The sequence below is a fragment of the Ctenocephalides felis genome, unplaced genomic scaffold, assembly GCF_003426905.1.
Source record: "Ctenocephalides felis isolate EL2017-DRISC unplaced genomic scaffold, ASM342690v1 CF-g0.4_SCAFFOLD_01604, whole genome shotgun sequence".
Taxonomy (NCBI): Eukaryota; Metazoa; Arthropoda; class Insecta; order Siphonaptera; family Pulicidae; genus Ctenocephalides; species Ctenocephalides felis.
The window spans coordinates 28,695,353-28,718,128 of record NW_020537758.1 but is presented as its reverse complement, the minus strand read 5'-3'; the positions used below and the strand labels follow the sequence as shown (position 1 = coordinate 28,718,128).

The following is a 22,776-nucleotide window of genomic DNA, read 5'->3' as shown; positions in this document are numbered from 1 at the left end:
AAAATGTACTAGTACGCGTTGCGTAGCAACGCGTACTAGTACATTTTTAAGTACGCGTTGCTACGCAACGCGTACTTATTTAAGAATGTCATTTTAAAAATGTACTAGTACGCGTTGCGTACGCAACGCGTACTAGTACATTTTTAAAAAGTACGCGTTGCTACGCAACGCGTACTTATTTAAGAATGTCATTTCGTAAATATGTAATAGTTACGCGTTGCGTAGCAACGCGTACTAGTACATTTTTAAGAATGTATATACTGTACCCATAGGTACGTGCACGTGCACGCACACGCACGTGCACGCGCGCGCGCGCGTGGCGTTGAATTCGGGGGCTGGCTGGCTTGGTTCTTGATTGACCGGCTCCGCGCCCGCGTGGGGAGGCCTCCCGACCCCCCGCCGTCTAGTTAAGTAAATAAAGTGAAGAAATCCGCTAGGGCACCCCCCGCCAGGTCGCAATGCCTGACGGAGGGTGCCCGAGGCAGGGAAGGTTTTCTTCATTCACCCCTTCGCCTACACGGAGCTTTTCTTAATTACATCAACGTAACGTCCGGCACGCTTGCATAGTATACCGGCCAACACGACGAACTTTTTTCCCGTCCGATCCTGGGATCGAACTCGTTACCTTTGCGGTACAAAGCCATCACGCTAACCGTTACGCCACACAACCGGTGACGAACTCGGCTTTTTTTCGTGCTTATGACTTGTTAAATCGTCGCCGGTTGAATTATTTTCTGGCTTATCTATATCGAGTCTACATAAGCCAGTTTGCGGCGGTGTTTCGGTGTGATCAGCATGGAGTAGCGGGCTAAGAGGAGTGAATGGGATAGAAGATTGGAAGGATATGGTAGCAGGTTCGAGACGGCAGGTAGGGTAAAAAATAAAAAATCGAGGTAAGCGAATTAATTGTAAAATTGTAGGGTAGCTAATCCCATCCCGACCCCTTGCGTCAGGGTTTACCGAATTCCGGTTACCTGACGTTCAGGGCTCCGGTTACCTTAAACCAGGGTTCTATGGTTAGGTAACCGCAGAACCTGGGGGTTAAAAAAATCCCTTAACTAGCGGGATTTAAATAAGATAATAAATATGTTAAATTAAGTAAAAAAAGTGATAATAGAGAAAAAGAAAAAATTCTAAGTCTTTAAGATGTATTTTTTTTATAAGTTAAAAAGCAAAAATAATTAATATAAGTTATTAGGTATTAACTAATATGAACTAATTATTATGCAGTCTAAATTAATTAAAGTGCTCATTTTTCTTAAAGTTACACGGTATATAAGAAAAGAAAAAAATAGTAAGATCTAAGGAAATATTTTTTCTAAGTTAAGTAGAACTGATACGTATTATATATATTACTTAAAATACACTGATTAATTTATCTAATTGCAATAGAGCAGTTGAAATAAGTCTTTGTGCAAATAATTAATTTAATTATGAGCAAAATTGCAAACACAATCTTAGCCTTTATAATGAAGTAATAAAATAATAAAGTCATTAAATTAATAAATTGCTTATATTTATTAAAGTTGAAAAAATACATAAAAAAATATATTTTTCTTAGTTAAGTAAAACTAACTAACACTAGTTATACTTATTAATTAAATTGAACTAATTAATTAATCTGTTTATCACAGAGTTGTTGAAATAAATAATTAGTCTTTGAGCCATTAAATAATTCTAAGTAAAATTGCAAAGACAATCTAATAAAGTGCTCATATTAACTAAAGTATATAGCTAATTAAAAACATGAAATATCAATTAAAAGATATAATTACAATAACTTTATTAACATTGTATAATACAATAATTTCAACATATTAGTAGCTAATTTCAAATTAAACTTTTAAAATATTAATATTTTCCACTTCGAACTGTTTAAAAAGTCATGGATTTTCACTCAAATTAAACTTGTCTAAAACATAAATTTTTTCTTTTTATGTTTCATGCTAAAAACTCATGCATATATATCCATGGCTTTTTACTCAATTCGTGGATTTCTAAACTGAACTTTAAATTTGCTTAATTGAAATTGACTCGAATGTTAATGGTTGATATATAATTGAACTTGTGTAATTTAATATCACTGAAATTGATAAAAATTGAATTAAATTAAACACTTACAGATAAAGTTAAATAATTTTATTTGATGGCATTACACAAATTTATATATAAGATAGATCGTTACATTACAAATATTAATTATATTATTATAACATACTCTTACTCAAACTACAATAAAACAGCATTTATAAATAATAATTTTTATTTATTAGAAAGATTAATTACAATTGCTATTATTAGAAACATTATTATTAATTATGATTACTACTATTATATAAACATGTGAAAATTCAAATCATGAATTAGACATGAAATAATAAAAGGAAAAATGTGTGTTTTTGACATGTTTATATTGAGTAAAAATCCATGGTTTAGTAAATAATGAATAAAAAATTACATGATTAAACGAGTCAATATATTTGTATATCTTGACAAGTGATTTGGGACCTGTCTAATTCTTAAATATATACTTAAATATAATATATATACTGCCAATCGGTTGTTGTTCACTTTACTTTGTCTTGATTTATCTAATTGCAGAAGACATCGAAGTCATCAGAGGCCAGAAGTTTAAGACATCCAAACACGACAATGAGGTTTATCGGTTGCCGGTCACCTCACTCTGGTCTTATTTCGTCAGAATTGATAAATGAATTTCTCCCATATTACCTATAAAATGTAAAGACATAAATACTTATGTAATTCAGTGAGTGGTGTATAAAAAAAATTACATGAGCAAATGAGTTAATGTGTTTGCATATCTAGCAAATGATCGAGAGCCTAAAGACTCACAATGAAAGAAAACAATAATGGTATGAATAAAACAACGAATTTAAAAGGTTAACAATAATTGTATTCAATATTTAGATAAATGTATTACAAACATTTAGGTTCTTGACATTGGCTTCTCAATGCGACACATAGTAGAATCTTGACAAGTGTTTTGGGACAGCACGATCAGCAGTACTAGTCAAATTAGCAATTCGATACAACCTGTAAGAAAGATTTATTAATATTGTAATAAAATAATATTTTACAATAATTAAAATACTATAAACTAAATATAAAACTATTTGAACAAAACATTAGTCAATTTACATGAATACAAATCAAGGGGCAAGAAACCATAGGGGGCAAATGCAGGGGCCTAAGGGACCAGTGTTCGCAAGTATAGACCCAGTGTTCGCAAGTATAGACCCAGTGTTCGCAAGTATAGACCCAGTGTTCGCAAGTATAGACCCAGTGTTCGCAAGTATAGACCCAGTGTTCGCAAGTATAGACCCAGTGTTCGCAAGTATAGACCCAGTGTTCGCAAGTATAGACCCAGTGTTCGCAAGTATAGACCCAGTGTTCGCAAGTATAGACCCAGTGTTCGCAAGTATAGACCCAGTGTTCGCAAGTATAGACCCAGTGTTCGCAAGTATAGACCCAGTTCGCAAGTATAGGCCGGGGTTCGCAAGTATAGGCCGGGGATCGCAAGTATAGGCCGGGGATCGCAAGTATAGGCCGGGGATCGCAAGTATAGGCCGGGGATCGCAAGTATAGACCCGGGGATCGCAAGTATAGACCGGGGATCGCAAGTATAGACCGGGGTTCACAAGTATAGACCGGGGTTCACAAGTATAGACCGGGGTTCACAAGTATAGACCGGGGTTCACAAGTATAGACCGGGGTTCACAAGTATAGACCGGGGTTCACAAGTATAGACCGGGGTTCACAAGTATAGACCGGGGTTCACAAGTACAGACCAGAGTTCACAAGTATAGACCAGAGTTTACAAGTATAGACCACGGGGTATAAGCAGAGAACAGGCTGCAGGCCATTCGAGCAAGATATTCGAGTAGGATGAACCAGAGTACAATTCATTCAAGAGAAAAGTTAAAGGGAAGCCTAAAGTTATGTTAAATATGCTTAGCAAATAGATCAATAAATTAGTATATATACATATTAAATATAAAATATTCTAATACTTATATTTGTTTGCGCAACAAATGTTTTAATATCCAAAGTGCTATATCCGCAGTCTTCACAATGGAGCCACTCGGTTGCTGTTCACTTCACATTGTCTTCATCTATCGGAACTGACGTTTGACATTCTTTTATTATACCTATAACATTAAAATAGTTTTAAATATTTATGCAATTTAAGTAACATATTTTATAAGTGAAGAATTAATGGAAATTAAAACAACACATTGAACTAGATACAAAAATGTATTTATTTAATAATTAGATGAATATATTATAAGTATTAAAGTCATCCTTGATTGAACGCATAAATGAATTTTGCACTTTCCAATGCTAACACATCAGCATGTTTTATCTTGTCTAGAGACTCCGTTGTTAATGTTTGTGACAGCAAGATAGGTCCAATGCAGGCAGGTGTGTGTCATTGTTTGCCCTGTGAACAAAATTACCCAATTAATAGTAATTCAGTCTACTTTATAATACATTATAAAAAGTAACTCACCAAGAGTTTGTTTTCTGAGTTTCACTAAGTCTTCCTAAGTAAACTGCACCGTGCAAAATTTATAAGAATTATTATTCCAACTTATGCAACTTAAGCGACGAAGGCAGGAGGTTCAGTGGGGGAGAATTGAATCTGGAACAGAAAGCAAAAGGTTAGAATACATTTTGATTACTACTATTAATAAATGTTATTATTAATATTGATTATCATGATCACTGATTACATGAATCATGGACAAAGTGAAACTACTGACAATGGTGGGCTTCAATTGTCAAGACATGGGAAAACGAAGACTGTAGTAGTCATCGAAATCAGGGGGGCACCATGAGTTATCAATTATCAACAAGAAAGATCATCAAGATACAACAAGCAATCACATTCAAAGATACATTGGAGGACAAGACCCTGAGAATTGCACAAAGCAACCAAGACGCGGTGGCAAACATTATGGGCATTAAAATAAGGCTATAGTCAAAACAAGCAAACCGGGGAGGCAAAAATGCAGGTCATTCGATAAGGCATTGGAGAACCAGATAACCAAGTGGAAGAGGCAAACCTTCTGGGCATTTAATAAGGCATTGGAGGACAAAGACGAGGAGGCAAAAAACAGGCAATTGGACAAAGCAACCAAGACGGGAGGCAAAAAACAGGCAATTGGACAAAGTAACCAAGACGGGAGGCAAACATAATGGGCAATAAAATAAGGCTCTAGACAAAGCAACCAAAATGGGGAGGCAAGTATTCTGGGCATTGGTCAAGGCAACAAAATCGGGGAGGCAAAAATCCTGGGCATTCAAAGGTGCAATCAAGGCAATCGACTTTCTCTTCACAATGAAGTCCATTGATGTCAGTCACTTCACACTGTTTTGCACTGTCGCATGAACTTATGAAGTTTCTCCGGAGCATGAATACTTGAAATGGTCCCTGATGAAGAGGTCGATGTAGTGTCTATTCCGTGCGTTGGTGGAATTGGAAGAATCTGAAAAAAAAATACATGTTAGCGTTCCAAACATTGTTGCTATAGACAGATACATACTGTATGATTAGAGAGAGTAGTTCCTGACGAAGAGGTTGATATGGTGTCTTTTTGATGCGTTGATGGTGGAATTTGAAGGATCTGTAAAAAAAAATACATGTTAGCAATGCAAACATTATTATTGTTATAGACAGATACATACTGAATTATTAGAGAGAGAAGTCCCTGACGAAGGGGTTGATGTGGTGTCTATTCGATGGAATGATGTTGCAATTGGAAGAATCTGAAAAAAAAATACATGTTAGCGTTCCAAACATTGTTGCTATAGACAGATACATACTGTATGATTAGAGAGAGTAGTTCCTGACGAAGAGGTTGATGTGGTGTCTATTTGGTGCGTTGATAGTGGAATTGGAAGAATCTGAAAAAAGAATACATGTTAGCAATGCAAACATTATTATTGTTATAGGCAGATACATACTGTATTATTAGAGAGAGAAGTCCCTGATGAAGAGGTTGATGTGGTGTCTATTTGATGCGTTGATAGTGGAACTGGAAGAATCTGAAAAAAGAATACATGTTAGCAATGCAGACATTATTATTGTTATAGGCAGATACATACTGTATTATTAGAGGTCGATGTGGTGTCTATTCGGTGCGTTGATGGAATTGGAAAAATCTGAAAAAAAAATACATGTTAGTAATGCAGACATCATTGTTCTTATAGACAGATACATACTGTATTATTAGAGAGAGAAGTCCCTGATGAAGAGGCTGATGTGTCTATTTGGTGCGTTGATAGTGGAATTGAAAGAATCTGAAAAAAGAATACATGTTAGCGACGCAGACATTTTTGTTGTTATAGACAGATACATACTGTATTATTAGAGAGAGAAGTCCCTGATGAAGAGGTCGATCTGGTGTCTATTTGGTGCGTTGATAGTGGAATTGGAAAAATCTGAAAAAAGAATACATGTTAGCAATGCAGACGTCTTGTTCTTATAGACAGATACATACTGTATTATTAGAGAGAGAAGTCCCTGATGAAGAGGTTGATGTATCTATTTGGTGCGTTGATAGTGGAATTGGAAGAATTTGAAAAAAGAATACATGTTAGCGACGCAGACATTTTTGTTGTTATAGACAGATACATACTGTATGATTAGAGAGAGTAGTTCCTGACGAAGAGGTTGATATGGTGTCTATTTGATGCGTTGATGGTGGAATTGGAAGAATCTGAAAAAAGAATACATGTTAGCAATGCAAACATTATTATTGTTATAGGCAGATACATACTGTATTATTAGAGAGAGAAGTCCCTGATGAAGAGGTTGATGTGGTGTCTATTTGGTGCGTTGATAGTGGAATTGGAAGAATCTGAAAAAAGAATACATGTTAGCAATGCAGACATCTTGTTCTTATAGACAGATACATACTGTATTATTAGAGAGAGAAGTTCCTGATGAAGAGGTTGATGTGTCTATTTGGTTCGTTGATAGTGGAATTGGAAGAATCTGAAAAAAGAATACATGTTAGCGATGCAGACATTTTTGTTGTTATAGACAGATACATACTGAATTATTAGAGAGAGAAGTCCCTGACAAAGGGGTCGATGTGGTGTCAATTCGGTGGAATGATGTTGGAATTGGAAGAATCTGAAATAAAAAAATACATGTTAGCGTTCCAAACATTGTTGTTATAGACAGATACATACTGTATTATTAGAGGTCGATGTGGTGTCTATTCGATGGAATTGGAAGAATCTGAAAAAAAATATATGTTAGCAATACAGACATCATTGTTCTTATAGACAGATACATACTGTATTATTAGAGAGAGAAGTCCCTGATGAAGAAGTTGATGTGGTGTCTATTTGGTGCGTTGATAGTGGAATTGGAAGAATCTGAAAAAAGAATACATGTTAGCAATGCAGACATTATTATTGTTATAGGCAGATACATACTGTATTATTAGAGAGAGAAGTCCCTGATGAAGAGGTTGATGTGGTGTCTATTTGGTGCGTTGATAGTGGAATTAGAAGAATCTGAAAAAAGAATACATGTTAGCAATGCAGACATTATTATTGTTATAGGCAGATACATACAGTATTATTAGAGGTCGATGTGGTGTCTATTCGGTGCGTTGATGTTGGAATTGGAAGAATCTGAAAAAAAAAATACATGTTAGCGTTCCAAATATTGTTGTTATAGACAGATACATACTGTATTATTAGAGGTCGATGTGGTGTCTATTCGGTGCGTTGATGGTGGAATTGGAAAAATCTGAAAAAAAAATACATGTTAGCGATGCAGACATTTTTGTTGTTATAGACAGATACATACTGTATGATTAGAGATAGAGGTCCATGATGAAGAGGTATACGTGGTGTTTACTCAGTACATTGATGGTTGAATTGAAAGGATCTAAAAAAAAAAAATACATGTTAGCAATGTAGGCATTGCTATTGTTATATAGAAAGATACATACCCAATTATTAGTCAAAGACAGGTTCCTGATAAAGGTGTATTATGGGCAATGCACAAGGCAAACATTCTGTGTATTCGACACGGTATGCAAGAGGTGGAGGCAAACATTCTAGGCATGGGACATGGCAACCAAGAGGGGGAAGCAAACATTCCGGGCATTGGACAAGGCAACAAAGACGAAGAGGCAAAGACCTTTGGATTCATATAAGGCTCATGACAAGGCAACCAAGACAATAAGACAACATTCTGGGCATTGGACACGGTGACCAAGCGAGAGGAAGCAAACAATCTAGGCATCGAACAAGGCAAACATTCTGGGTATTGGACACGGCAATCAAGACTGGGAATCAAACATTCTGGGCATTGTACAACGCAACAAGGACGGAGAGGCTAGAACCTTAGGATTCAAATAAGGCAACCCACGCGGTAAGAAATTTGATAAGGTAACCAAGCAGGAGGGAGGCAAACATTCTGGGCAATCAAGCAATCTGGGTATTGGACAAGGCAACCAAGAGGGAGAGGCAAACATTCTGGGCAATAACCAAGGTAACCAAGCAGGGGAGGCAAACATTCTGGGCAATCAAGCAATCTGGGTATTGGACAAGGCAACCAAGAGGGAGAGGCAAACATTCTGGGCAATCAAAATCAGGACGGCAACAAAGCAAGACATAGCAAAATTTACATTAAACTCATTCAAATAAGGAGGGATTATTAATTCATTCATGAGCAAGACATTCAAACCTGAGCCTTTTTCGTACTGTCTGTCTCCACAGTATTCAAAATTCCCATTAATGTTAGTCACTTCACTTTGTCTTGCACAGTCGGATGAACTTCTACACAGATTATTTGTATAAACAAGTTTTCAAGTCAATCCTGAAGCTTCTCCGGGACATTAACAGTTGAATTGTAAAGATCTGAAAAAAAAACGTGTTAGTAATTCAAGCATTGTTACTTTTACATAGACGCATACTTGAAAATATAAATGTATACAAACAAAGCAGAAGATATATATATATACATTCCGGCAACTCTGCCATAGCATGAATGTTCTCTTTACAATTTAGATCATCATTATTATTGTGTCATTGTCAGGCTTTATGTAATAGCTGCAGCGCTTGATACAATTAACCTGAAAATAAAAAGTTAAATTAATGTGTGGATTTAATGTGCTTTGAGTGTAATAAAATTGCGTTATCTTAAACGATTCACACAATTTAACTTTAGCTAATATATACTATCACTAGCATCGGCAATAAAATATAAAATATATAAGAAAAAATAATCGTATGTCATCTTGTGTGAAATCACTATTCTCTAATCAATTCGTGCCAAATGCGAATCGTCGTTTGTCGCTGGCGATGACGCTACTAATTTTGCCGCCAATTCAAAATGTCATTGACAATTGTATATGACAACGCGATGATGGCGTAAATTCGAATCTGTAAAAGTTATTCTAACTTCAAAATAATATTCAAAATCTAATCAATATTAAAAAAAAAACATTGCACAATTTGCAATTTGTTGCACAATGTAACAATAATGTTCAAGAACTTGCACTGGTTTCAAACGTATTTATCGATTGCAAATAGCAAGAACGCGCAGTGTTATGTCGCATTGCGTAATTTGAAATGTTAATAAAACTGCATCTACGATCATTTAATTAACTAACAATAATAATTAAACAAGAACCACTAAGCTGTCGCACACTATTCAATTAACATACACAACAAAAATCACTATATCACTGCCTTGAAATATTAAAATACAATTATTTACCGAGGAATTTTCCTCCTTCAGCATCTTTATCTACTTTTTCGATGTTCACTCCATGATGGCCGACAAGAGAAAGGACAGAATCCTTGTTTTCGCGCCAGTGGTGCGGCTGCAGCGCCATCTATCTGCGCGTCACATGAAACAGACTTTTGACAGTTAGTTCGTCGGTCAATGACAGCCGAGCGGTGGCGGTAGCGCTGGCGGTGGCGTCAAAATCAAACTGAATTTAACGAATGATTAAATTCAAAACGACCAGCAAATATATTTATCAGAATCTTCCAGTTTTTGGGTTGCGAGTCAGCGTGTCAAACAAAGCTTAATACTGAGGTCCATAAACTATTTCAGAGAAAGAAATAGAAAATCGCTGCTAGTTTAATAATTGAATTATTAATAATTACACAGTATGCTTCAAATCGTCTTGAAAATGTAGTAAATAGTTCAAAAAAGTTGTATGTTGTGTGAAAATGGTTTAAATAGTCTTGAAAATGTTGTAAATAAATCAAAAATGTTGTAGGTTATCTGAAAATGCTTTAAATCGTCTTGAAAATGTTGTAAATAGATAAAAAATGTTGTAGGTTGTCTGATAATGCTTTAAATCGTCCTGAAAATGTTGTCAAATGCCACGACATTTGTTGATTAAATATTGCCAATGCCTTGAAAATGTTGTGAATGGATATACAAAAAATGTTGTAAGTTGTATGATAATGCTTTAAATCGTTTCAAAAATGTGGGCAAATCGTCCTGAAAATGTATATACATGAATCGACATAACGTTCTACTTGACAATCCGCCTAAGTAATTAATATATCTCTCTGTATAGACAAAACTTCTAGTCTTTGGTAGAACACCAACTCGATCAACAGAATTCTTTGCCTCGATCAAATTATGTATCGATTACCATCAACGTCTTCTCAGTTGCATTATGTATGAACTGTCTTAAAATAATTTCATAAACATCATTGGAAATCTAGAGTTCAGTGCTACGTTTTTAAAGTTAAGTCCGGTATATATGTTTTAGTATTTCACTGTGTATAACATTGTTTATGATGATACCCTAACGAAAGTTGTAATGGACTAGCGGGTGAAAAGGATCTGGTTGAAAATGTCAGGGTAGCACGATCGAGACATGAATGAAACTTAAAGAAAAGAGGTATTTGTTTCATAAGTTCAGTAAAATTCACCCATAGGTTTCTTTAATCAAAATGTAACAATTATATATTAATTAATTATTATTGATGAAAGAATTTTGTTTTTCTCCAGAATTTTTTTTCCAACATTTTTTTTCCATAATTAAAAAAAAATTTGGAAAAAAAAATGGGAGAAAAAAAAATGGAAAAAAATTACAGGTCATAAGAATTATATAAACTGAATGGCAAAATTGAAATTATTTATTTATAGTATATTAATGAGTTTTAGAACTTTAGCAAAAATTAAAATTAAAATCTAAATTATTTCTGATATACAAAAAAAATTTAGACAAAAAAATCCAAAAGCAATTTTTTCGTCAGCATAAGCAGAAAGTTTTTTGAATCATTCAAATCGGATGCTTAGTTCTCTCAAAAACTGCAATTTTTTGTACATTTAGCAGCGTATCTTATAAACGGTTGGACCTGCTTTTGTCAAAAACTAATCACCACTTCTCCGCATCATTATTAATTGAATATTTTTAGATCATTCAAATCGAACACTTCATTCTCTCAAAATTTCGATTGCAATTCTCTGCACTCTTTGCTCCGTATCTCCGTAACGGCTGGACCTGCCTTTGTCAAACACTAATCAGCATATCTCCCTATCAATGCGAATCGAATAATTTTTGAACCATTCAAATACGTTGATCCGTGCGCCCAAAAGCGTGAACGAAAAAATGCGGATATACAAACACACACACACATTCATTTTTTTCTGAGATTTGCCAAAATGTTCAGAAATTTTCAAAACGTAAAGATATGTAACGATTTTCATTTTCGATTTTTGGCCCATTACTATAACTACCCTACGGGAAGTTAAAAATTGATTAAAGTTGAAAATTGTATACTGAGCCACTTGTTTAAACTAATATGTCAAGTTTTCTGGTTACATTTTTTATATTTGGATCAACTTTTTAAGAAATTTATTCAAACATGTATATGAAGTGGTTGTCGAATAACAAGAGTTTTGATTCTATTCACTTCTATTTATTATTGTTGAATATTAATACAATTTATTTATTGGTCTGTCCTTGTTGGCGGTTGACGGTGGAAGAGACGTTTGCCTATGATCCTTCCTCTTTTATTCGGCCGTCTTGATGCGTGCGCATCATGCAGGACAATCACGTGGTACGGCAGGATCGTACTAATTGCAGGGCTGCACTTGGGTGCCGCCGCACAGCCCCCCCTATGGAGAAAGAAAAAAAAATGGTTGTGTTCTGTAAATTAATATTATGTTTATTCAAGCTTTGTATGAGCTGGCTTGATTTTGTCCACTTATTTCTTTGGAGAAAGATTTAGGCTGGGTATACATATCCAACTTATAAGTCTCTCAGATGTTCTAAGGCTCAACAATAACTACGAAAAAGCGTCTATCCATGAATGTTTCTCATGGCACAATAGAGTTGCTTTTAGTGCATTCTGCATTGGTTAGTTGCTGCGTTGCCTGTCGATTGATGTTCCGATGTTGCTGATGAGCTAGAGGTTTTGTGGGCCTTCGCTGGTGAGTTTGCGGTCGAGTAGATGTGGCCCTTCGCTGGTGAGTTAGCGGTTGAGTATATGTGGCCCTTCGCTGGTGAGTTAGCGGTTGAGTAGATGTGGCCCTTCGCTGGTGAGTTAGCGGTTGAGTAGATGCGGCCCTTCACCGGTGAGTTAGCGGTTGAGTAGATGTGGCCCTTCGCTGGTGAGTTAGCGGCTGAGTGTATGTGGCCCTTCGCTGGTGAGTTAGCGGTTGAGTGTATGTGGCCCTTCGCTGGTGTGTTAGCGGTTGAGTGTATGTGGCCCTTCGCTGGTGAGTTAGCGGTTGAGTGTATGTGGCCCTTCGCTGGTGAGTTAGCGGCTGAATGTATGTGGTCCTTCGCTGTTGAGTTGCTTGTTCTTTGTGGACAGATTGGTGAATAAACTATGTAATATTAATAAAATATGCGGCAATTGTTGTCGATTAAATGCTCTTCCACTTTGTTCGAGAACTATTGATATGAATAAAAAATCAATAGCCATAGATTGTATGCACTTATGTATGTTCTTGAATGTTTTGTTTACTCACGCCAGGTAGATACTTGTTTTGCTTCAGCTGACTTTGTCACGTCGGGGTCACCATTGAAGTGGTTGTTGAATAACAAGAGTTTTGATTCTATTCACTTCTATTTATTATTGTTGAATATTAATACAATTTATTTATTGGTCTGTCCTTGTTGGCGGTTGACGGTGGAAGAGACGTTTGCCTATGATCCTTCCTCTTTTATTCGGCCGTCTTGATGCGTGCGCATCATGCAGGACAATCACGTGGTACGGCAGGATCGTACTAATTGCAGGGCTGCACTTGGGTGCCGCCGCATATATATTATTATACACTATTTGTATTATAATTTTACCAAACATGCATATGTTGGTATATAATTCAATTCGTTGTCGTAAAAATAATAATTACATATGTGATGATGTTATTTAGAAATTGCCTTCTACTTGTAACTTTTTGACTTATTTGCACAATATAATACCGGTACTTATGTATGCATACAAAACTTATGGCAATGACAAATTTGAATTACGTGGCTATAAAATCTTATTTAATGCATACAAATCAATAAATTTTTACAGAAATATATTAAACAGATGTTTCTGCAGAATTCCATGTTTTAGCGGTTGACCTGTCGCTCCACCACTCTTTGGAAACCTGAAAATAATTGATATAAGTTAAATCTTTTTTAAATTATTTTGTGTCAACCGCTGTATATAATTTATTGCAAGCTTATAGCGATTATGTTCAAACTTGAATTGAAGCAAAAACGTTGAAACTAAGTATAATAGGCATGTTTTCATTAACCGAATTATTGAAAATTATTTCTAGAAAAAAATAAATCAAAGAAAAAAATAATTTATCAGTTTTAATTATTACAAATTATTGTATAAGTCAGCAATTCCATTTCTAAATGCATATAATAAGCCATATTTTCAACATAATATATTTAAACAGTTGCAAAACTGTTGATAAACCAATAAATAAAATGTTTTGTTTCGTTTTGCCTGAAATACTAATAAAAAACTATTCCAAAGTAATATTCGATAAATTAATACTTAATAACATTGCCTAAAACTGCATTAAAGCAGAACTTAACCTAAAAGCCTCTTCAATTCTACAATTCTAAGTTAATTTTGAACATGCGTGCGCTACTTACAAATAATATTTTTGTTCAACTTTTTGCCTAAAAGAATATTTTCTTAAAACGTTTGATTGATTATACGATGTCATTGCTATTAGAAGAAGAAAGATGTGCTTTATATTATTGCTGAATCTTCTCAACTGAGGCATCGCCCACCTTCATTGTATCACATTTTTTAGGTCCACCAACTTCTGGTATTTTCTCGTCGTTCTTGATTTGGCCATGATTTTCTTGAACTATGTTGATTTCAGGTGGCGGACCCGGCTTTAACAACCCTGCTGATTTAATTTGTGCAGCTGTTGATCTGAAAAACATATGTGCAGCTGTTGGAAATGTTTTTGTAGAATTGGTACATCGCGTGTACTTATATTACTTAGGTAGAGAAAAAAGAAATCTATTATTGTTGCAATAGTTGTCTTTAATTATGCGTATCTCGCGTTGTATAAGTCCGAATGAGTTCTTCTAGGCGGCGTTAAAATGAGGTTTGGTTCTAAATAAACGTCTTTGACAGTTTTGTTTGAGCGTCAAAAATGAGCACTAGCACAGAGAAAATACACTATATTTTACAGTTTTTGTTCGATTAAGGCGAAAACGCAAGCCAGGCGGCTAAAGGTTTGAATAGTGTTTGCGGTCCTGATTTAGTAACAGCCAATCTCACTCAATTTTGGTTTCGTCAATCCATTTGAGTAATTTTGGTGTCAAAGACGCAAGCGCACCAGAGGGCCAATTGACGAAAATATCAACAAAATGTCGATGTCGATAAGACCGTCATGTTCTTCGACTTTGATTCCGTGAAAACTGTAAAAAAACATTTTGGCAGCATTTGAATAAGGCTCCATGTATGGGTGCCACAGGAAAACCAACAGAATCTAATTTTCAGAAGAAAATAGTTTTTCTTTTCATTTTTGAAGCGATTGGTGAAAAAAAAAAGGATCTCTTGTGACAACGCAAAGGAAAAACTGTAGCAATTGAATTGCGATGAATGAGCAAAAATAGGACTGGGACTTAATGGATTTAGCAAGGAATTATATATCATGAGCTGATTTATACAAAAATAATGGATTTCTTTTATCTCTATCTAATATATATATATATATATATATATATATATATTTATATGGAAAAAGTAACTTACGATCTTCTTTTGTGTTCATGTCGATCGATGTCTTTCCAAACAGCAGTGCTATTTACTTCTTCACTTATGTTGATGGCAGCCAGTGGTACCTGTATCATTTTACCGTTGGGTAAGGCGATGTCAATGCTGTGGTGTCTATCCAGCAAAGAACGCTTCACACTTTCAGAACCCTGCTGAAAGTATTTCTCATCATAGCCACTTTATAGTGAAAATTGTTGAAGAAGTATTTATAAAACAGCTAATATGTAAAATAATCTTTCTGTACCACTTAAAATGAATGTTTTTTTTCTGACTTGATTGAACTTGATTGCGCTTGTAATCTTAGACAGTTTGTCAATTATAATTTTACCAGAAACTATTTTAATTAAAAAAAAAATAGGAAAGCAAAAACATGTGTGCGGTTACTACTGTGCTGGCTAAAAACATATATGCAAAATTTAAGCATGTTTTGATTGCTAAAGTAAACTAATTTGTTGCGGGTTTAATAAAAAATATTATTTTATTTAACAATTTATTGAATAATAATAAAACATGCTACACATACACATCACTGAATATATAATAATAAATAAAATAGTAAGACTATATCTAAATAAATCAGGTTTGAATTGACAATTTTCATAATTTATGTTCAAAATATATTCGGAAATATCGAGGCCGCTTTTTATCAAACACACATATATATATATATATATATATATATATATATATATATTTATATATAACTATATAATTAGTGCTAATTATAAACCCTGAGCTGTAACCTAATAATATTTGTTGTAATTTTGTATTTTGTTGTCTGCTTCAAACAACATGTAGAATTGCAACATGCGTACAATACGTTGAAAAAATGCACTGCCATTTGTTGAAAATTATTTTCGTACTAAACAAAAAGCATGCTTTTTAAAGAATTTATAAAATCAATGATAACAGCAATGTTTGGCACTCTAATGGCATGAAATGTATACTAATTACAAATACAACTAATTATGACAATTATCATATAATATTCTACATAAAACTTTTTCAAAATTTAATAAAATTTATACGTCATTCATAAATAATATCATATTCATTCAAATGCATTACACAAAGTGATTGACAATGAATTATGAATGACTTGCATATAAAAAATTTATTTATGGCAATGGTTTTCTAATAAAATCTACATAATTAAAATGAAAACATCGAGTATGAGAACATTACCACCTTATCTCTATCATACTAAAATCAATATTCAATTAACATTATAATGACTTGGAATAATTATTAATAAAATAAATTATAGTAATATTTATGATATATAACTTCGAAGTATTCTAATCCAATCAAAAAATAAATAATACAATTATTATTGAATATAATAAAATATTTTTTTTATACATTTTTATTCATATTTTTGATAATACTAATAGCATTCAAACCTTAAACGAAACTTACCTAAGAACAACATCGAATTTAACGGCATTAAAATTATCATATTCAGGAAGTAACAATTTCCTTCTCAAACATTGTACAAGTATTCCATACTTTTTAATTGACTAAAATATTTCAGTATGTGATCATAAAATAAAATAATACGTAAGGCTGATTTGCGTTCTGTCGTGAATTTCCGTTAGGCACTCTAATCTCTCCACATTTCATATTAAATTGTAGCAATATTGTTTGAAAAACTTGATTATATCACATGGCATTTAATTAGATCTAATTTTTAGTGTAAAATGTTTATGGAATGTACAAACTCGTATTATATCAAAGCACACAATGTTAAGTAATCTCCGTCGTATATAATTTCAAATAGACCCTATTTTACATCTTTTCATAATAGTACCGTAACATTATTTTAGTTAAATCATAAAATAAATTTGAATAGCGAATATTTGAATAGAGTGAATACATATTTCGTTCACATATATGATCTTTCTTGTATAAAAACAATCGTACAGAAAGAATTCCCAACCAATTATGATAGACAAGGCCAAATTCAAAATGATGAGTTTAACCTAAACATGACACCAATCCTCATGTCACTTTGTGGTTGACGAAGGCGAACTAAAGCCGCTATTGCCGCCGAGACAACAATTTGCGAAACGTTTGAACATGCCCACCTCTGCTAGTTCCAAATGGCGCAGATCTTCCGCTTTCCTTCGGGTTATTTCCGGCATCACGTCATCTAATATCTTTAACTCGCGTCGGGTAAAAACCAAATCTAAAGATTTGCGTATTCCAATCATAACCACCAACATGAGTGGAAACAGTATCGAGGTCGCTGAGAAGGACTTTATTACCCAGAGACAGATCAGGCATGTTAACTGAATTACGGTAAACAGGTGAACACGTTTTAATGGCACCTGAAATATTTGGGAACGTAAGGAAATATAATATTTATCATGTATCATGTACATATTATCACTAGGTTTACGAATATTTCGTATATTTCTCCCTTCTCTACGGAGACCCTTCAAATAGACGTAATGCGCAATTTCTTTAAAAAAATATATTAATTTTTACTCAGGTTCGATTGAACAATATAATTTAAGGCTTGGCATAAAAATAAATTGTAAAAATTATTAACAAATCTTGAAAAAATTAACATAAGACATCTACATAGTAACCATATTTTTCCAATATATTTTTAATTTTTCGTTGGGTAAGTTATAGTAATCGCAAAAAAATCAAAAATATTTTTTTTTATTTATCTCTACGTTTCAGATGTTTCTGAACATTTTGGAATACTTTAGGATAAATGGATGTGTGTGTGTGTTCAGATACTAATTTTTGTCGGCGATTTCGGGCACCGTCCAACCGATTTGAATGATTCAAATTCAACGAATCCTATTGATAAGGAGACGTGCTCAGTTTTTGGACAAGGCAGGTCTAGCCGTTTCAAAGATATAAGGTAAAAAGTGTCAAAAACGGTAACTTGATTTTTAGAAGAACGGAGCGTTTGATATCAATGAATTCAAAATTGAATTCATTGAATTATTGATATCAAAATTGAAAAAATGAAAATATGATTTTGGCGTAGTGGTTTCGGAGATAAAAAAATGCCATTTGACGATCAAAAGTGCTCATTACACATCTGCACATCAAATTACCAGATATTTTATAGAGACTTTATTAATGAGCATAAATTTGGTTTACATCACTATGAATTACGTAACATTGTTCGTCCGTTAGACTATAACGCTGCGCCTACGCGCTTTGATATTTTTTCTTTGTGCAGCTTAAGCAGCTTTAAAAAAAGTTCAAAATTTCCAAAATATTTCAAATATAAAAATTAATTTTTTTAAAGTCATTTTTTCAAAAATTCTCTAAGATCAAATTTTTTCAAAGTTTTAAATAAATTAATCATCACGGGAAGTTCCAGCAAATTGCCTTAAGGCACGATGCCATACACTACTAGTTATACATATTATTTGAATTTCTCTTATTCCTCCTCATGTGATTTTATAGTATGATACATATAATTGCAGCTTCTATTTTTATTACACTTCTTAAAACTTTTTCGAAATCCTGATGTTGACGTTTACTGAACTTTGCTGAAACATCGTGGTTCGACTGACGCGATGATCTTTTTTGTTAGCGATTTGATTGTATAAATAACACTTAATAGTAAAGTTTAGTGCTACTATTTGTAGAAATAATATTACAAATGAAGCAAATATGTAAACATTTTTTGAGTGATTGGCGTAAATTTAACGAATTTCCAAAGAGATAGGTATACCACATACGAATTTAAAATTTAAAAAATTGTATACATTATATCTATTAATAAACTATGAATTGACGTCACTAAATATTTAAGATTAATGCTATGGTTTTTAGGGCATTTTATTTCAAATTTCGAATGCCGTCCAATTAGTAAACCTAGTGTTGAAGAAATTACAATTACATTACCTGTCTCAAGAACATGTAATCTGGCTGATATTTAACCGGCATTAGCATAATCAGGAGTCTGTCAAAGAATTGCAGTCCTTTTAATGATGCTACACCCATGTACAAGAAAACACCAAATAAAACCGGCATCGGAATGTGCCTCAGCATTGGAGTAAAAAGCACCGATAATCCAATCATGACAAAAATCATAATATGTGTTACACGCTGTTCTCTTACACCTAGAAATTGAGGTTTTTCTCCAGGTGCTGCGCATTCTGATTCTAATTTTAGTGAATTGACATGATTTATCGACAGAACAGTGGCAGCCACAAACCACGGAAGCCCCATTATTGAGCAAATTTGAATCAATATGGCTAAAATAAACAGATCCAAGTGATAACCACATCCTTTTTTCAACTTGTTTTCTTTGCGATTAACAATAACCGCTGTAATTTGCTGATCCATGAATATCAATATGGTTCCTAAAAGAGCTGGTAAAACAGCAACTATTGCTGACCAGAAAGGATTACGGCCGAATGGCATTATTATCCATCCCCTTTCATCTAGTGTTGGTTTGAACTCAGATGGTACTTCTAATTTTGGCGTTGGAACATTTGATAAATAATCTACTAATGTCATTGAAAAAATGGCAATTATTACAGAAAAATCTGATACAATTTGACGCACCTAAAAAAAATGCATGTTTATATTATATATGAACGTTTGCCATATGCCATACATACAAGTGTTGGCTTCAACAAGAAGAAATCAAATCACTTACATTGGATGGAAAGAATAATGCGTTTTTAAAATCCTTGAGAATTACAGAAAGTAAAAATGTTCCAATGAATAAAATCACAGACATCAAGAAAACATTTGGTACAGTGTTTCTTGGTAAACAACCGGGCCCTCCGATTGTACCATTCATTGCCTATAACAAACAAATGTTCAAACATTTTATCAAATTATCAAATAATTTAAATAACCAAATAGATTTTAGAAATATTTATATATAGTTTACCATGCATGTATAAGGATCTACTGAACTCCAATTGACTGAATCTGCATAGCTCATATTCGTGAAGGCAGTTGGTGTGCAAATGCAGTTTCCAAATAACGGATCAAGTCCATCTGTGCTCATAGGATTGTTTTCGCCTATATGGATAACATTTTCAACAGCCTGTTTTAAAAAATTCATATAAAAGATGTTAATAAAATATGCAGCAAATTGAAAATAAATTTTCAAAATACCTTATAAATAAATATAAATGCTATTAAAGTTGCAAAATTTTCTTCTGTAAATCTGGTAATGTAACAAACTAATGCGCTAGCGTCAACTGCTACGAGTATTATTAATATGATTGTGATCCAACTACCAATACATAGTCTGAACGACATGTAGTCCCAATCTGCGGTCTTACAAAATTCGTAAACTATGGTTTCAAAAACAAGTACAGGACCTGTGGAACCTAGAACGGTCAATGGCTGTCCAGAAAAAAGGCCATAACCAATTCCACAAACAAACCCGCTCACTAAGCTTTCCATTGCTGCCATATTTCGCCCGGTCGCTTGACCTGACATAAAAAATATCACAGTAATAATTATATTGATTTTAATGTTTGTAGCTATAACAGATTACTCGAAAATCAAAGCAATCGACAACATTATTATAATATAATTGTACAATAAACATAATGAGAATTTTCGTAATGAAAATTATAAAATGTTGGAATTATCTAATGTAATAGTATGTATCATCTTACCCAAAAGACCGCCAAATGTGATAATAGGTGAAAGACAAGCAAAGTATAAAAATATCCATGAAGCTATACATTGCAGCGACAAAGCATCTTTAAAGTCTGAGAAGTACCATGGAGCTTTACGTTTCAGATCGTTCACAAGACCTCCAAAAAGTTTACCACTTCTTGACAATCCACTTTCTTCTCTCAATTTCTGCTCATCTTCGAGTTCGTCTTCTATTTCATCACGTTTGACTTTTTCGGGCGGCCTTTTGCGAACCTCTTGACTTGGTATTGCTGCTGGTGGTTCAATACGTATAGTAGGATCCCATTCACCGGGAGGTAATACAGTGACTGCATCTAAAAACTCATCGACACCCGCTAGTAAATGATCTCTTTTCTTTGCTCTGAAATAAAAATAGATAATTAGATTTTTCAGACCGATACCATAAAAAGCATTTACTCTCAACTATTAATTTATCATTCGAGAAATTAATTAACTATTATTCGTACCTATAAGCGACTTCATGAAAAATTTCGTCCGACATTAGAGTAGCCATTGCTCTTCCAATTTCATGAAAACTATCACGATTGCCTCTGGGCCCCAATAAGATAAAAATGAATCTTGTCGGAACTGGAACTTCAGTCAGATCGCCCATGAGAGCGGCTTGACTTAGTCTTATAAATGCGGAAATTCGTTTATCCAAAAAGTCGACTTCACCAACAAGGATATTGCTAGCTTCAGCCCCATGTGGAATTTTTCGCATAAAATGGGTATTGGTTTTGTGATTATTGGAATGGTCACTCGCTCCGCTACCTCCACCATTCGTGAACTCACCAGCACTTGAATTAGGATTAATCGAATGTCCGCTGGGAGATTTAACCATTTGATCATCTCCTAAATCCACAAAATACTTTTATAAGTGTTAGGTTAATTGCATTCATATAAAATATAACGCAAAATATTTTTTAATTTTTTTAAATGTTTGGTTTTAAAACATGCAAATTTTTTTTGATCAGTCAGAAGCAGATATTTAATTCAATTTGATCTAAACAGTGAACAAAATTTTCATTTGAATAGATCAAAATTTAGAATTGGTGCAATTGTACACAACATTTGCCATATATGTATATATGGCTTATTTATACATATACATATATCATTACATTTGCCACACAAACATACTTTAATTCATGCATAGACAGTCAATCCTTCCTTAGTGGCGGGTGCCTACCGTGTAGTAAAAAACTTGGATTTAACACACAATCCAGTTTATTTCGTAGTTTAGGTTTGTAAAAAAAAATAGGTTTTTTTTGGTTAAATTTTAGTTTTAGAAAATCAAACGGCACACACCGCTATTATATAAAGTGGCTTGTATGTGTAAATAAATTGTGGAAGATGATATAGTCGATAATAGATATATATATATATATATATATATATATATATATATATTTTCACAAACACGGCTGAGGCACGTATCGGAGGGATTTCGGATTTTCGGCTCGCGTAGTATGAGACCATCTTCCCAGAGTTCCGTGTTAACGAAGGATTGACTGTATAATATATATATATATATATATATATATATATATATATATATGTAATATTAATTTTGTTAAATATATAATCCAAAATAAGAAAGAAGTTTAAAACACATGAACTAATTATAAGCAAAAGGTCAAACTGCAATACCGTTATACATTGAAACACAGAGAAAAAACATAAAAATGAATGATGCAGCAACTTTAAAGATTTCACAGTAAAATCACAGTAGCAATATTTAGACTTAGTTATCGCTACCGCTATATGGTACTATATAAATATAGTAATATAGTTTATCAAAATTAATAATGGTAGAATTCGATAACTAGGGCTAAAAACGTCTATATCAAGCAACGAAACATT

General features: G+C 33.7%; 2 protein-coding genes across 2 annotated transcripts in view; both read right to left on the bottom strand.

The window, feature by feature from the left end:
* Window positions 1–5,387: 5,387 nt before the first annotated feature.
* On the bottom strand, window positions 5,388–7,205 carry LOC113373608 (A-agglutinin anchorage subunit-like). Its single transcript, XM_026613895.1, has 7 exons — window positions 7,082–7,205; window positions 6,944–7,021; window positions 6,804–6,884; window positions 6,663–6,743; window positions 5,848–5,928; window positions 5,710–5,790; window positions 5,388–5,510 (listed from the first exon to the last, which is right to left on the bottom strand). Exons 1-7 carry the CDS (start codon window positions 7,196–7,198, stop codon window positions 5,388–5,390), a joined length of 642 nt encoding a protein of 213 aa, XP_026469680.1. The 5' UTR covers window positions 7,199–7,205.
* A 6,338-nt stretch (window positions 7,206–13,543) lies between these two features.
* Window positions 13,544–22,776, bottom strand: part of LOC113373199 (electroneutral sodium bicarbonate exchanger 1) — a 29,828-nt gene continuing 20,595 nt past the window's right edge. The window contains exons 8-17 of the mRNA XM_026613509.1: window positions 21,381–21,765; window positions 20,892–21,274; window positions 20,380–20,702; window positions 20,150–20,308; window positions 19,910–20,059; window positions 19,150–19,815; window positions 17,358–17,600; window positions 15,250–15,419; window positions 14,271–14,418; window positions 13,544–13,627 (exon numbers count right to left, since the gene is read on the bottom strand). Of these exons, the coding sequence (XP_026469294.1) occupies window positions 13,559–13,627; window positions 14,271–14,418; window positions 15,250–15,419; window positions 17,358–17,600; window positions 19,150–19,815; window positions 19,910–20,059; window positions 20,150–20,308; window positions 20,380–20,702; window positions 20,892–21,274; window positions 21,381–21,765 (2,696 nt within the window). The 3' untranslated portion in view covers window positions 13,544–13,558. The remainder of the gene's footprint in view (window positions 13,628–14,270; window positions 14,419–15,249; window positions 15,420–17,357; window positions 17,601–19,149; window positions 19,816–19,909; window positions 20,060–20,149; window positions 20,309–20,379; window positions 20,703–20,891; window positions 21,275–21,380; window positions 21,766–22,776) is intronic.